Source organism: Motacilla alba, chromosome 9, assembly GCF_015832195.1.
Source record: "Motacilla alba alba isolate MOTALB_02 chromosome 9, Motacilla_alba_V1.0_pri, whole genome shotgun sequence".
NCBI classification, from domain to species: domain Eukaryota; kingdom Metazoa; phylum Chordata; class Aves; order Passeriformes; family Motacillidae; genus Motacilla; species Motacilla alba.
The window spans coordinates 15,848,196-15,862,750 of NC_052024.1; the positions used below are offsets into that span (position 1 = coordinate 15,848,196).

The 14,555-nt window shown below is 57.6% G+C and overlaps 1 protein-coding gene across 2 annotated transcripts; it reads right to left on the bottom strand.

Moving 5' to 3' along the window:
- Positions 1-111: 111 nt before the first annotated feature.
- LOC119704810 (collagen alpha-1(I) chain-like) lies at positions 112-13,051 on the bottom strand. Of its 2 annotated transcripts, none has more exons than XM_038146566.1 (12): positions 12,859-13,051; positions 6,614-10,966; positions 5,158-5,297; positions 4,714-4,878; positions 4,278-4,433; positions 3,655-3,785; positions 2,716-2,804; positions 2,134-2,313; positions 1,582-1,734; positions 1,255-1,374; positions 908-949; positions 112-787 (listed from the first exon to the last, which is right to left on the bottom strand). In XM_038146566.1, the coding sequence occupies exons 1-12, from the start codon at positions 12,917-12,919 to the stop codon at positions 771-773; spliced, it is 5,607 nt and encodes a 1,868-aa protein (XP_038002494.1). In that variant the 5' UTR covers positions 12,920-13,051; the 3' UTR covers positions 112-770. The 2 variants fall into 2 exon arrangements, with proteins under 2 accessions (XP_038002494.1, XP_038002493.1); XM_038146565.1 differs by having other exon boundaries at positions 5,957-10,966.
- Positions 13,052-14,555: the final 1,504 nt, after the last annotated feature.

Below are 14,555 nucleotides of genomic sequence, written 5' to 3' on the forward strand. Positions count from 1 at the left end.
ATCCTGCTGCTCCAAGCCTGCTCTGTCATGCTTCACACCCCAGTTTGGCAGAGGCCACGGCTGCTGCAGGATCAGTGATGCTCAAACCCTTCCAAGGTCTTATTGAACACACAAGATTTGACAATGATTTAATTTTTTTTTTAAGAAAGGAAGATGCTCTCTTACACACAAAAAATTATTTTTCTGCCAACATTTCTGATCATGGGGTTGCATTTTGCCCTCACACACCCAGCAGACATATTGATCGGATTCTGGCTTGATCTGGAGAATTGTCCCTTCTCCTGAGCACAGGGCCCAGGGACCACTCAGGGAGGGATGGCTGGGAAACAGAAGTGGGGGACAAGACAGGACAGGCTCACAGGACTAGCCTGGTGCACCCTAGTGTTTAAGGGCTTGGCCACAATCAACTCATGTGTGGTGTTTAACCCTCTCCCAGCGGTCCAGCCTCACCCTGCAGCAAGGGAGCACAGTGGGATGTGGGAAGGACAAGTGTGGTGTGTGCAGTGGGGGGCAAACTGCCCACCTCCCCACCAGTTCTGCCCCCCAGCTGCATCTGGGAAAGGATAACTAAAGCAACTGAATCCTTGGGACAAGGCTGGGTTAGAAATGTGAACTTGTCCAGGGCTGGCAACTGCAGGCCTGGCCGAGTGAACTGCCCTGAGTGGTGGGAGGGGTGATGGATTCTGTGGGGTACACAGGGGAAGAGCAGATCAAAGGGCTTGGAGGATCAGCCATGGCCCAGAACGTGCTGCAGGAGTGCAACCTCCCAGTTACTTGTCCTCTCCGTCTGCAAAGAAATGAGATTTGCTCAGCCACCTTCTCCCTGAGGGGCAAGCTGGGAGCCCCAGGGCATTTTCTTGCAGGGGCACAGGGCGAGAGGGAAAGGAGACTCCACAATCCTGCTCACCTATCTGCTCATCTGAGTCATTCTCTGCCTCCTCCGAGGAATCTGTTGAGGGTTGCAAGAAAGCCCCACATCAGCCTACACCATGACCACATTTGCTGTGGTCCTCCTCACCACCCAATGCCATTACCTCCAGACTATGCTGGTGGTTATGTGCTGAGAGAGACAACCCCACAACCCCCCACAGCCCAGGGCATGGCACAACCTGCACATGAGCACCCCAAAACCCTTCCCCAGCTGCTCAGGGCTCTTGCTGCCTAAACCACAGGGAGGCTGGGACATTCCCACTCCCCTCCCAGCCCTGGGCACCAAGACAGCACCACCCCAGTGCACATAAGCCGCAGACCCACCCGTGCCCGGTGACTGGTATCCATCACAGCCAATCTTCGGCCTCTTCTCAGTGTAGCGGGCGCAGAGGTGGGCACTGCCCGCCCGATTACAGCACCAGTCGTACAGCTTCAGCTCCTGGTCTGGGGCAAAAAGGAGAGTGAGGGGCTGAGGGGAAGGGGAGGGAAACGGGCCAGTTCCAGGCGAGGCTTTCCTCGGCTTTTGGCAGCTCCACACTCCCTCCAAGGGAAACAGCATGTCAGAAAACAGGCTGGCACAGAGATTAAAATTATTTACAGGCTGAACAATGCCAGCCTCAGGCAGGGGATGCCAAGGCTGGCTGTGCTTACCACGGTAGGGTGACGCCTGCCTGGAGTTCCTCCAGTACCTCTCCTGCCGGCCCTCGATGAGCTGGTTCTGGCTGTCGTACAGGCAGCGGACACCGGCGCCGTGCTGGTTGGGGGAGGCCGAGTGCAGCATGGAGACACGGGCACCCCACCTGCCTGAAATGGGCACCAGTGAGCCTCAGACAGCTCTGCCCGGCCAGCACACCTGCCTCAGGGCAAGGACTGGGCCAGAGCTGGCTCCTTGTTATCCAGCACTCCCACCTCATCGCCCACGGTGCTACAGGGGTTTGGAGGAACTGATGGAGACCATCCAAGTGGTCCTCCGGGGGGAGACCCTGGTCCCCAGCATCCCCATGCAGGTCAGACCAACTCTGGCCAGTCTAATAAGATGAGGTCAGCTCTCAGTCCTCACTTTTCCTGTCTCTGAAGGGTAAGCCAGTCCCCCTCTCCTTTTCCTTAGGGTCACCTGCCCACCCTGCCAGGTGGGACCCCAGCCATCCTTGGGGAAGGACAGCTTGGGGATGGGGAAGGTGAGGTAGCAGCATGTCCACTTGCCTCCACGGCTGCTCTTGAAGCGTGGGTCCTGCTGCCCTTGCTGTAGGGAGCAGGGGCAGGTGGGCAGGCCCTGGCTCCATGCCTGGGGCTCCTGCTGCTGCCCCGTCCACGCCAGGCACTTCAGCCGGTAGTTGATGCCCACGCGGCTCTCCAGCTTGTAAATCCACAACCCACGGAGGTCTGAGCAGGGAGAAAAACCATGAGCTGTCACCTTTGGCCAAGGGGACCACAGAGGCTGTTTTGTCTCAAGGTGAGAGTCATGTGGTGCTGATGCTGGAAGCCAAGCCCACGTTGACCTCCAGGCATGGGACCCTATGTTCAACAGCCACTCAACAGAAGGGAAACGGGGGAGAGGCTCTTGTCAAAGAAGAAAGCCTTGGGACAGAGCCATTGGCACAAAAAGTGACCATGGGCACAGCAGGGATGTTTCAGCCTTAGGGCACAGCTGGTACCCAGGGGATATGTGCTTGAGGGGGAAAGCCTGGCCTTGAGAACACAGTGAGACCCTCTCCACAGCAGCAGGATTTCATCCCCTGGGAATATTCCCCTCCTTGTGAATCCACCCCAGCTGTGTGGCACTACCTGTGTTGTAGCCCCTGAACTGGTCAGGGCGGTATTTAGCAGCTGGAGGTCTCTTAGTCAGGTCATCATTGTGGTAAAAGCCGTCCCCACTGAGTGAAGAGAAAAGAGGAAAAATCAGGGGCTGCTCTTCCTGGGTGGGCTTATCCCAGCCCCAGCCCCAGCCTGCCCTTCAGCCATCTTGACCCCGTGCCAGTGGAATTGCAGCACCCCCATGACAGCTCTTGGGACAGGAGGGCAAAGGCATGAGCTGCCCCAGCCTGCTTCCTCTTCTATATGGGCTACAGTTCTTTTTGGGTGCTGCAAACACTCCTGCTGCATCAGGGGCTGAGCCCACAGGCATCTGGAGACCCCCACAAGCAGCTTCCATGGTTTCCAGCATTTTGCCAAGTGATTTGGAGGAGAAACCCACGAGTGGTCACACAGAGGCACGCACACACACGCCTGTGCCGCCCGCGCTTCCCATCCGGGCCACCTTTTCCTTACCCAGCTGCAGCAAGCAGCTAATGAGAAAACCCTGGAGACAGCGTGTGCAGGGAGAGACGTAATGCGAGGAGGCAGGAAGCAACTGCTCCGGCCAAGCACGGAAATCCCTTCCCTCAGCTGGTGCAAAGTTCAGCAAACATCCCCTATTTCCCACTCCTTCCACCCAAACCGCCAGGATGCTAGGGGCCCAGGACTCCAGAGGGATTTGTGGATCTTACAACAAGCACAGGCCAGCAAGACAGCATGCTGCAGCATGATCCAGTCCCTAATGGGGCAAATTTGTTTGTAAGGCCCCTATATGTTAGAATGTACGGGCATGCAGACCACATCTAGGATATCCTCATCCTTGTAGGGCACTCCCTGGGATATGGGGGGAAGTATTCAACCAGTGGGAGCTGTGGTGGGATGCATCCCAGAGCTCAGGGGAGGCAGGCATGGGGTGCTGAGCTGCTGTACCTGGTGTAGCCGATGAGCACATTGGTGGAAGTGAGCCTGGTGTAATCCCACTGCATGCCTCTGTCCTGGTACAGCATCAGGATGTAGGACCTGAAGCCATCAGTGGTCAGGACAGCCTGGTACGTGATTGTCTGGGGAGAAGCATTGCAGACAGGTAAGAAAGTGAGTGAAGATGTGGGGTTTAAAATTTAGGCATGGGGCAGTGCTTGCTGGGGAATGGCCAGACTGAAGTCTGGAGGGAAACAAGGCAAACACAGCTAGGCCTGGTTCACATTTCACATGGAAAATATGATGGCTTCACTTTGAAACTGTTCCATGACAAGCTTCAAATTCACCCAATTTTATGCCTCTGAAAAACAGCATTTCTGCTGTGCAATAAACTCCCACCACCTTAAAGAGAAAGGTTTTATGGAATGGGGGAAGTTCAGCTAAAGGTGTCCCTCAAAAAACCTGAAAACCACCAAAGCATGGGCACAGCCCAGTCCTTTTGGGCAAAATTCTTCAAGACTGGCCTTTGTCACAAAACTGGTTCTTATTTTCAGGCACAGAGAAGGTCATTGCCTGCAGGTCTTGGTGTTTTTTGACAATTCAACAGCGCCTGTGTTCCATCAGCAGCCCCTTACCTTCCGGGTGTCCATCCGTGCTGCATGGACAGGTGCCTTCTCCCAGGTGATTTTCAGGGTCCAGGCTGCAGAGTAGGAGGACCTCAGGTACCGCCGGACCTTCGCTTCCACGTCACGGACGAACGGCGGCTTGGCCGTGTTGAGGGTGGAGAACTCCTGTGGGTTGGGAACACACACGTCTGCGTCAGCTCCCAGTGGGACAAAACAGGCCTAGACTGGGGTCACACACAGACCCTGTAACCAAAGTGCTGGATGGGATTTGGATGGCTCAAGAGGTGACATAGCACCAACAGCTCTTAGATTTGGCTCAGAAAAGGGAAAAAGCCGTTCATGGGCTCCATAAATTACACAACTCAAGAGGCATCCACAGAATAGATGATGAGTTTATAATCAAAAGGTGTTTTGTGCAATCATGCTCCCAGGCGGCCTCACTCACCTGGTAAAAGGTAGTGCCAACACCTCTGGAGAAGTCAGCGTTGTCCCAAAATACAGCGATCATGGGGACCTCTTCGTGGCCATTGAAGCCACTGGGAGGAGGGTTGGGGTACGTGAGGATGTTGTTGTCTGAGGCTGGGAAAATGATCTGTCCGTTGTCTGTGAACTGAGCAGAGGGATCCCTCCATCAGGTGAGGTCAGGACCAGCAGCACTCCCTGGCAGCCCTCCCATTTACACGTCCATTTTGAGCGATGCCCAAGGAAAGCCACCACCTGCCACTGCTGAAATGGCCACAAAGTCCCCTCCTGCTGCAAACAGACCACAGCAGCATCCCAACAGCTTCGGCCCCACAAGAGTCCCATCCCAGGCACCTGTCCCTGGTGCCTCTCCCAGTGTTTTAGGTGATGGCCAATTGGCCAAGGAGTCAAGCCCAAGGGGACTCACGTAGAGAGAGCTGCGCAGGGCTTTCCCAAATGGGAATCCAGTCTCGGGCTTGAAAAGTGGAGAATTAAAATCCACTCTCCTTTCCACATATTCTTGATCATTTTCCCTTGCTCCATACCCATAGAGGGGCACAGCTGGGACTGGAAAAGAAAACAAACAAACAAACAATTGAACCAAACCACATTTACAGCAAGGCTTTTGGTCTCTATCAAAAATTTAAAAGGGCTGAAATTATCTTGCTTCTACTGGGACATAACTGTGCAGGATTGGAGGACACTGCTTAAAGACTTCAGGGACACTCTGCATGTCACCCTCCCTTGCAGGAGCTTGTTCCCCCTCCTTTCACTGCCTTACACAAATACAGCTGCCCTAAACCTCCTGTGATGGCCTTTGTGGTCACTGTCCCCTGCTTCAACCAGCCCTGTTGGGACACTGTGCTGAATGACTGCCATTAGGAGGGGAAGAACATTGTACAAGGACTGTGGCAGGGGACAGCTCAGAATTTAACACCCACCGCTCTTTCTAGAGATTTCTACAGCCTCCAGCTCCCTATTTATAACTGTCAAAAAAAAAACATTTGGAGGGGATGGGTTCTCCAGCTGATGGGACTGTATTGGAAGCAGGCCCAGCCTGCTAATAGTGCAAGCTCATGTGCAGGGGCTCCTCGTGCCATGTCTTCCCCAGAATCATGCCTTCAAATAGATCCCTTCTTTTCTGGGCACTGAATGTCCTTGAGGATGGTCCATCAGGAACCTGGATGTATTAGTCCCACCCAGGCTGCTCCGTGAGCATCACGTACCTGCGGGACCGGGCAGCAGGGTTGGGGCAGCTGCTGGCACTCCTGGTGGAGCTGGAACCACGGGGGACGATGCACGGGAGGTGACAGTGGCTGCTCCTGGCCTGGGAAGCACCTCCCTGCCTCTGGGCAAGGGGGCTGGTGGAGCTGGGCCGGCGAGGGCCGGGCTGCAGGATGTGGCTGGGCGTGCAGTGGCTGGGGACGTGCCCTGGGAGCCCCCCCGGCCTGGGAAGGCTCCAGAAAAGCTTGACCCAGAGGTGGCAGGGGATCTGTTTGCCAGGCTGGTGGTCAGCTCCCTGCCCAGGGATGGCTGCAGGGCAGTGGGTAATGAGCCACCGGCGGGTCCTGGCCCCAGGGTTTTTGCTCCAGGACTGCCAGCAGTGATCCCAGAGGGAGGAAGGCCAGGGAGCCCTGGGCTCCCCCCAGGTGGGGAGTGAGTCTCCATATGTGCCCCGGGAAGGAGATGGGTTACGTCCCCTTGCCCTGTCACGGTTCTGTGGAGCACAGCACTCCCTTCTCCAGGAGCCGGGCTGTCGGCATCCCCAGAGGGGGCTCCAGGGCTTCCTGGCTGGTGGGGAGGCAGGAGCAAGGCAGGGCCCCCTGGCACAGCAGCCCCCAGCTCTCCCTTTCCCCCTGCAGAGGACCCCACAATCGACTCACGTGCCGAAAGCCCAGGGCTGGCAGACGCCCCCTCTGCAGAATTTCCTCCCTGTGGAGCCGAAGGCGGCAGCGGGGCAGCACTGGGGGACATGGGAGCGTGAGGGTACACTTCTCCCAAAGGTGCTGGCATGCCTGAGGCCACCTCATCTTCAAGAGACCACGACTGAGCACCTCCAGCTTCTTCTGACAGCCCACCTGGTGAGCCTGGCAGCAGGGGGCTGCTCCCACTCTGGCTGCTTGGTGCAGAGTTGGCTTCCCCACTGGGTGCCACCTCCGAGCTCAACCCCTCTCCAGGGAGAAGCAGAGAGCCAGCCACCGAGGTGGTCATGCCATTGGAAACATCGCTGTTGTCTGGAGCCACTGGGACCAGGCTGGCACCAGGGGAAGGTCCCCCATTCACTGAGGCTCCTCCAGGCACCTCCACCACATTGACTTTGCTCAGTTTTCCATTGGAAAGTTCAGTATTGGCACCACTTTGGGTGCCAGGGGCAGACACAGAGGTTTCTTGAGGGCCAACAGCCTCCAAGCCTGTGTTCAAGCCGCCACCAGCTGCAGTAGCTCCAGGAAGGCCTTTTCCATCAGCAGCCTCACCTGTCCTCCCAGGTGATGAAGAACCTTCTGTAGATGAGGAAGAAGATGCAGACTGCAACACACCTCCCGTTTCTCCATCAAGGCTTTCTGAACCAGCTGATCCCATTCCAGTAGGAGCCTGGGACTGCCCTATGGACCCTACATCACCAGCCCCTTCACTTGACCCTTCTCCTGCAGCAGGAAGGACCCCAGTGCCAGCACCCAGGGCAGGCTGAAGACCTTCAGCAGCACCGTCTGTGTCTCCAGGTGCACCCAGGCTGGATGGATCTGAAACCGAGGATGCTGCGACATCACCACTGGGAGAGGCTGAACCAGACAAGGAACCTGCACCAGGCAGTTCACCCTGCTGAGGGCTGACACCTGAAGGACTTGTCCCCATGTTGGGATTTCCACTCTCTGCGTTTCCTGCCTGTGCCACATCCCCTGCATTCTCAGCCCCCTGCACCAGACCAAGCCCTCGGCCAGTTTCATCATCTGGAGAGGCCGGGGACAGACTGTCAGGGCCAGGGACTGCAGATGAGATGGGTCCTGCTCCATCACTCTTTGATGCAGAAGGTCCTGCTGCCACATCACTGGGAGAGGTGATACCAGATGGGGAACCAGCACCGGGCAGTTGATCCATCCCAGCTGCTGTTCCACTCCCTGCAGTGGAGCTCAGGGATGGCTCAGACTCAATCCCGCTGCCTGCTCCTTCCAGTGCTGGCTCTGCTGTGCTGGCTCCTTGCCCTTCTGCTGCTGGCAGCCCCTCATTTGCGCCAAGCTGGTCCCCAAGGCCAGGTGATGGGGGTCCTACTGGTTCATGAACTGCTGAGCTGGGGGTATCCCATGCCAAAGTCGAGTCGGTGTCCGGCCCTTCGGCCCCAGGGAGCCCTGCTCCCACAGGAGCACCAGCTGCTGTTCCCCATGGCTGTGACCCACCAAAGGATGCAGACCCAGGTGCTCCCTGGGCAGCACTGAGGTCAGGCCTTGCTGGTGTCTCTGCCTCAGACACAGGGCCAGCAACTGATCCCAGGGGTGGGGAAACAGCTCCAGGACCACTGGCCGATTCACTGGGCAGGTCCCCTGGTCCTTCAGGCCCCGAGAGATCAGAATCCATTCCAGCATTGCTGGGAGGCACAGGACCAGGTGAAGACACTTGTCCCACTGCTGGGGCTCCTCCTGTTCCTGTTCCATCCCCAAGTGCTGATGGAGGGGAAAGTTCAGCATGCACAATATCTCCTGTTTCTTCCTCTGGCAGCTCTCCAGTGTTAGTGAGGTCCTGCTGAGGGCTGACAGCTGAAGAACTTGTCTCCATGTTGGGATTTCCACTCTCTGGGATTTCTGCCTGTGCCACGTCCCCTGCATTCTCAGCCCCCTGCACCAGACCAAGCCCTCGGCCAGTTTCATCATCTGGAGAGGCCGGGGACAGACTGTCAGGGCCAGGGACTGCAGATGAGATGGGTCCTGCTTCATCACCCTTTGACGCAGAAGGTCCTGCTGTCACATCACTGGGAGAGGTGATACCAGATGGGGAACCAGCACCGGGCAGTTGATCCATCCCAGCTGCTGTTCCACTCCCTGCAGTGGAGCTCAGGGATGGCTCAGACTCAATCCCGCTGCCTGCTCCTTCCAGTGCTGGCTCTGCTGTGCTGGCTCCTTGCCCTTCTGCTGCTGGCAGCTCCTCATTTGCGCCAAGCTGGTCCCCAAGGCCAGGTGATGGGGGTCCTACTGGTTCATGAACTGCTGAGCTGGGGGTATCCCATGCCAAAGTCGAGTCGGTGTCCGGCCCTTCGGCCCCAGGGAGCCCTGCTCCCACAGGAGCACCAGCTGCTGTTCCCCATGGCTGTGACCCACCAAAGGATGCAGACCCAGGTGCTCCCTGGGCAGCACTGAGGTCAGGCCTTGCTGGTGTCTCTGCCTCAGACACAGGGCCAGCAACTGACCCCAGGGGTGGAGAAACAGCTCCAGGACCACTGGCTGATTCACTGGGCAGGTCCCCTGGTCCTTCAGGCCTCGAGAGATCAGAATCCATTCCAGCATTGCTGGGAGGCGCAGGACCAGGTGAGGACACTTCTCCCGGTGCTGGGGCTCCTCCTGTTCCTGTTCCATCCCCAAGTGCAGATGGAGGGGAAAGTTCAGCATTTGCCAAGTCTTCTGTTCCTCCAGTCAGCAGCTCTCCATTGCCGGCAGGAGATACTGAGGCCTGAAGGGCTGGAGGACTCCTGTCACTCAGGGTATCTTCATAGGGACTGGCATCCCCTGAACCTTCTGCCTGTGCCATGTCCCCTACCCCCTCAGCTCCCTGTCCCTGGATCCCAGCAGTGGGTGATGCCAGCCCATCAGGTACGAAAGGCGCTGGGCTGGGGGCACCTGAATCTGAACTCGAGCCAGTGCCAAGTCCATCGGCTTCCTGGGGAGCTCCAGCTGGCCTCCCTGCTGGCTGTGAGTCCCCAAGAGATGGAGACACCGCTGCTTCTGGGCCAGCAGCGAGATCAGGACTTGCTGGTGTCTGTGCTGCACCATCAGCTTCAGGCAGGGTGCTGCCTCCAGCCTCTGGGGCTGGGTAAGCAGCCCCAGGAGCACTGGGGGTGTCTGTGGGGGATGTCAGAGCATCAGGAAGCAGCAGTGGCTGTTCTCCAGTGGAGGTCTGCCATGGGGCAGGCTGGAGGGATGGACTGGCCAGATCCACAGCTCCCACATCCCCTGCAGGCAGCTCAGTGGCTGAGACTGGGAGATTCGTGTCACTCTGTGCCTCAGTGGGAGCCCCTGGTGCCGGCAGTGAGGTGGCAGTGTCCTCTGTTTCCTCAGGTGCCGCTGGTGTCCTGCTGGCTGCAGGCGGCAAGGCTGAACCAGAAGTGTCTGATGACATCCCGGGAACTCCCTGCGAATCCCCATCCCCATCCCCACCATTGGATGGTGTCAGGGAAGTGTCTGGGCTCAGCGCTTGGCCAGGGAGGAGGGAGGACTCCCCAGGGTTTTCCACTGTTCCTGACATCACTGGGCTCTCTGGAGGTAGGTGGGATGAGTTGGCTGTGCTGATTTCACCATTTATTGCATCTCCTGGATCTCCAGATTCTGAAGCCAAGGGACTTTCTTCACCAGCTGGGGACATTTCTCCTGTTGGCTGTGGGTTAATGCCCAGTGCTCCATCCTGCTGGGTTGGAAGCAGCTCCCCAGCATCAGGACTGGAGCCCGAGGAGTTGGCACTGGCTTCACTTTGAATATCTTCAGGCAGGGTTACACCTTCCTCGACTGCTCCCTTGGCTGTGGTCGGCTCTTGGCTCAGCAGCACAGTGACACCAGCAGTTGGCTGTGGCACCCAGGTGACTGCCAGTGGAGGGGTGGTGTGGAGGGATGTAGTGCCAGTACTGAGGTCTGTACTGGTATCCTCCTTCACATCCTCAAGGACAGGTGTGGTCCCTAGAGGGACATCAGGAGGGACCTCTGGTTCATCACGCGCTGTTTCTGGGGTGACAGCGGGGTGCTGTGTGGTGATGGCAGCAGCAGTTGTGGCCGTATTGGGAGCAGCTGAATTTCCCTCGGTACTCTGAGTCACGTTAGGAGCCTTGGTCCCGTTCAGCAAAGCTGGCACTGAAGGGCCGTATTCGCTCGTCGCCATCACTGGGTCCATGTCAGTCCAGGGAGGGATGGTCTCAGCATCAGCTGCTGTGGCGCTCCTCTCTGTAGCATGGGGCCACTCGTCCTCTGTTGTCATGGGGAAAGCTGTCCCCACAGTGAAGGACCCATCGGTGGTGACGGGGACAGCAGTAACAGCCCCAAGCCCTGCAGAGAAGCACAAAATGGAGAGTTACGGTGGGAGCTGGAGCTGGCAGCGTGCCAGGCTCAGACACCTCTCCGTGAGAATCACGAAGCTCCTGCCATTTCTTAAACCCCTTGTGTCTCATCCCACAGCCTTACAAGGCCCTGATTTAACAGCCAAGGAGTGCAGTCTGGGCTGCCTTGGGTACAGCACTGCACAGCACCTCCTGCATCCTCAGCATCAGCAGCTGGCGGCTGAGGCCAGACACAGCTCATGGCAGGTCAGAGAGAGACACTGATGCAAGCATGGAGGAAAAGCACCTGCTGAAACCCAGTCCAGTCGTGCTGGAGATGGTACTGGGATGACTGGCCACTGGGTAGAGCTGGAGCCCAGTAAGTCTAGTTGACAGCCCTGGGGGTGTCTGTGGAGCTCTGCCACCTCAGGGCAACCCTCAGCCCTCTTTCCATCGCTGCAGGGACAGCTCAGAGCACAGTCACTTCTGCAGAGCCTGGGAGGATTCTGTGTTTTTTCACCTTTTGGGTGTCTGAGGGACATTTAAATAACTTTACACAAAGCCCTTTGTTAGACAGGAAAGCCAAGGCTCAGGGAAGCCTTCCGTGACTGCGGATGGATTCTGATCTGCTGCACTTGAAGCAGGTTCAATAAAACTCTCCTGGGCTGGGCGCCTGTCTGCTCCTGCCCCCATCCCTCTTGCCTCCAGCTGAGTGAAGGCACGGGGGGTTCCCCACCCATGCAGGAAGTATTTGCAAGCTCCCAGGACTAAGCCCTTCTTACAGTTCTCTCCTCCTGCTGCCAAAATCCTAGCCCACATCCAGGAGCTCTGCTGAAAGGAGACACCTGCCCACATCCCAGACGCGTCTACCAGAAGCTACTGGCACCCATGGGTGATGTTTCACACGGTCTTATTTTTAGGACAGGGACGCAGGCTCTGGGGCCACCAAGCTGCCGCCGTTGGCTCCGTGAGGAGCCGGGTGGATCTGCTGACTCTTGGCTTTAAGGAGCTTCAATTAGGGGAGACGAAGGGCACCCCGATGGCAAGATCCAGCAGGGCTTTGCCACAGCCTGACAGCCCCAGCCTGTTCCCAATCCTGGTGCTCCAGTTCATCAGGTTCCCCCTGACAGGCAACCAGATCTCCCTGCAGCAGAGGTGCCTCCAACCTCACCACTCAGCTCATTAGCTCAGCTCGTTAGCTCCCAGATAGCTTGTGCAGGATCATTAATGAATATTAGCTCCTGTGCCAGACCAGTCCTCGAGGGGTCCATCCTCTGCTAGACCCACATTCCCTCTCCTGGCAGGCTGCTTCAGTGTCATCTTCCCTGGCTGGAAAAGGCTCTTTGGACCAGTCCCCTCAGCCAAAGGAGCTCAGCAGCTTCCGTCCCCATCTCAAGGAAAACAAAGTACATCAGTCAAGTCACCCCAGTTTAGTTTGCCCCACTCACGCTGGTAAATTATTGTTTTATCGTAATTCTTCAACGTGGAGCAGGAAACACCATCTACCCCACACACCCTTTAATGGGAAGTTTGTGCAAGAGGGGCCCCAGCATGGAACACCAGCATTTGCTCTTCCCTGGGATGTGGGAGGGATGGGAGCATCCCTGGGTCCTGCTCTGCCAGCTGGCTTCCCTTGGCTCCTTTGCTGGAGGGGCACACAGTCTGCAGGCTTCCAGGCTGGGTTCTCATCTCTCCCACAGCTCCACGCCTGCAAGCAGCCCCTCGGGGTGATGCCTGCCCTGTAAAATGCTTTTCCAGCTCTTTGGCTGCAATGCCTTGCAAGGATTGGTCATAAGAGGAGTTTCCAGTGCAGCCAAGAGTGAAAAGCATCTCACAGTGTACCTGCTGCACCCTGACAGGGCTCGGGCAGCACATGGGCTAGCAGAAAAATAAAGGACATACCGTGCAGAATCCATGCGCAGCATCCCAGCAAGGTGGAGAGCGTCCATGCCCCGGTCCCCATGCCTCAGGCCTCCACACAGGCAGAGCACTGGGAAGCTCAAAGGGAGGAGAGAGCAGCAAGGAGCAGCTCCCTCCGTCCCTCCCTGCCTGCCTCTCCTGCAGAGCTGGACTCCCACAGGTGCTCCTGCTCCCTCCTATTTATAGGGATGGCAGAAGGAGGCAGGTTGCCGACGTCCTCTCCCGCCCCCGGTCCCTTCCCTCCAATGTCCCTGTCACCCTTCCCTTCCGGTGGAGCCCTCCCCTTCCCAAGGGCTGGATGCCATGTTCAGCTGGGGCATGGGCTGGGTGTACCCAAAGCCCACCCTGCAGGGACCCACGTCTCCCTAGGGACCTGGGCTCAGCCTGGTGCAGCTCCCTGGGCTGCCAGCACCAGAAGGTGAAGCTGATCCCAGAGCCACGTGTGGCACTGCCAACAGCGGCATGGCAGTCACCCCACAGATCCCACACAACCTGTTCCCCATGGCAATCACCCCACAGACCCCACACAACCTGCTCCACATGCAGAGTATGAGGCCACAGAGCAGCGTGTGGTGGTGCCAGGGCAATGCCAGCTGGTGCCACCATGCCTGTGAGGACACCATGGACACTAAAAACACCAGCTGAGCCGTGTCTCAGTCCAGAGCAAAGCAGGACACAGGTCTCAACTTGACTCCCCCACAGCAGAGGCAGGTTATAAAGCAGGGAAAAGCATAGCTGGGGTCAGGCCCTGGGGTGTCAGTTGAGCTCCACAGCACACGGCTGAACTAGGAGCACTGGGGATCCCTCTTCAGAGCCCCAGACACCCCAGTGGCGCTTGAAACCTGCACCTCAGTCTGGGCACAGCAGTGCTGGGGTGCTGGGAGGGGGTAAATGGTCCAGGGAAGCTTCTCTGCGAGGTTGGACCAGCATCCCCAAAGGATGGAGCAGGAAAAGAAACAGGCCAAGACCCTTTTCCCTGCTGTGGGGATCCCCTGAGTCACTTCACCCCCATGTCTCACCCCCCTTCTCCTCCCGGAGCAGCAATTCCTGCACACCCCCTTGAAAATTGCTGCCAGCTCCCCTGTGAACAGCATTATGCAAACTCCCACCACTACATGGTTTTGTAGTCAATTAAACACTTCTTAACCAGAAATGCCCTCAGGCAACTCCTGCAAAGTGTTATGAGGGGTGTTAGGCGGTACACAGTGTCCCGCTGGAGTCGGGCAGGCAGCACGTCAAGTGACACCCGGACCCAGCAGCGGGCACTGCGGATGGGGAAACGCCAGGGGAGGCCGAGTCACGGCTGAGCAAACCCCGTCCTGTGAAACCCACGCAGAGCCCCGGCAGGGGGAACCGGGCACAGACCATAAACCGGGAGCGCCGCTCACCTGGAACTAAACACCCGCCCACTAACATGCCACCGTGGGTGGGAGGCTGGGGGGCACAGTGCACTGGGGGTCTTGCAAGCAGCACTGCAGATCTTGGGGCGACTGATCCATCAGTGACCAACTGAGCAATGACCACACCAGGGCTGATGGAGGATTTGAGAAATGTAAACCTGCCATGGGAGAGTGGTTCCTGCCCGTGCTGACGATGCTGTATCACTTTGGAAAGCAACCCCAACAGGGAATACATGCTGACGCTGGGGAGTGTGGTGGGAACCACAGGGATTGTTGCAA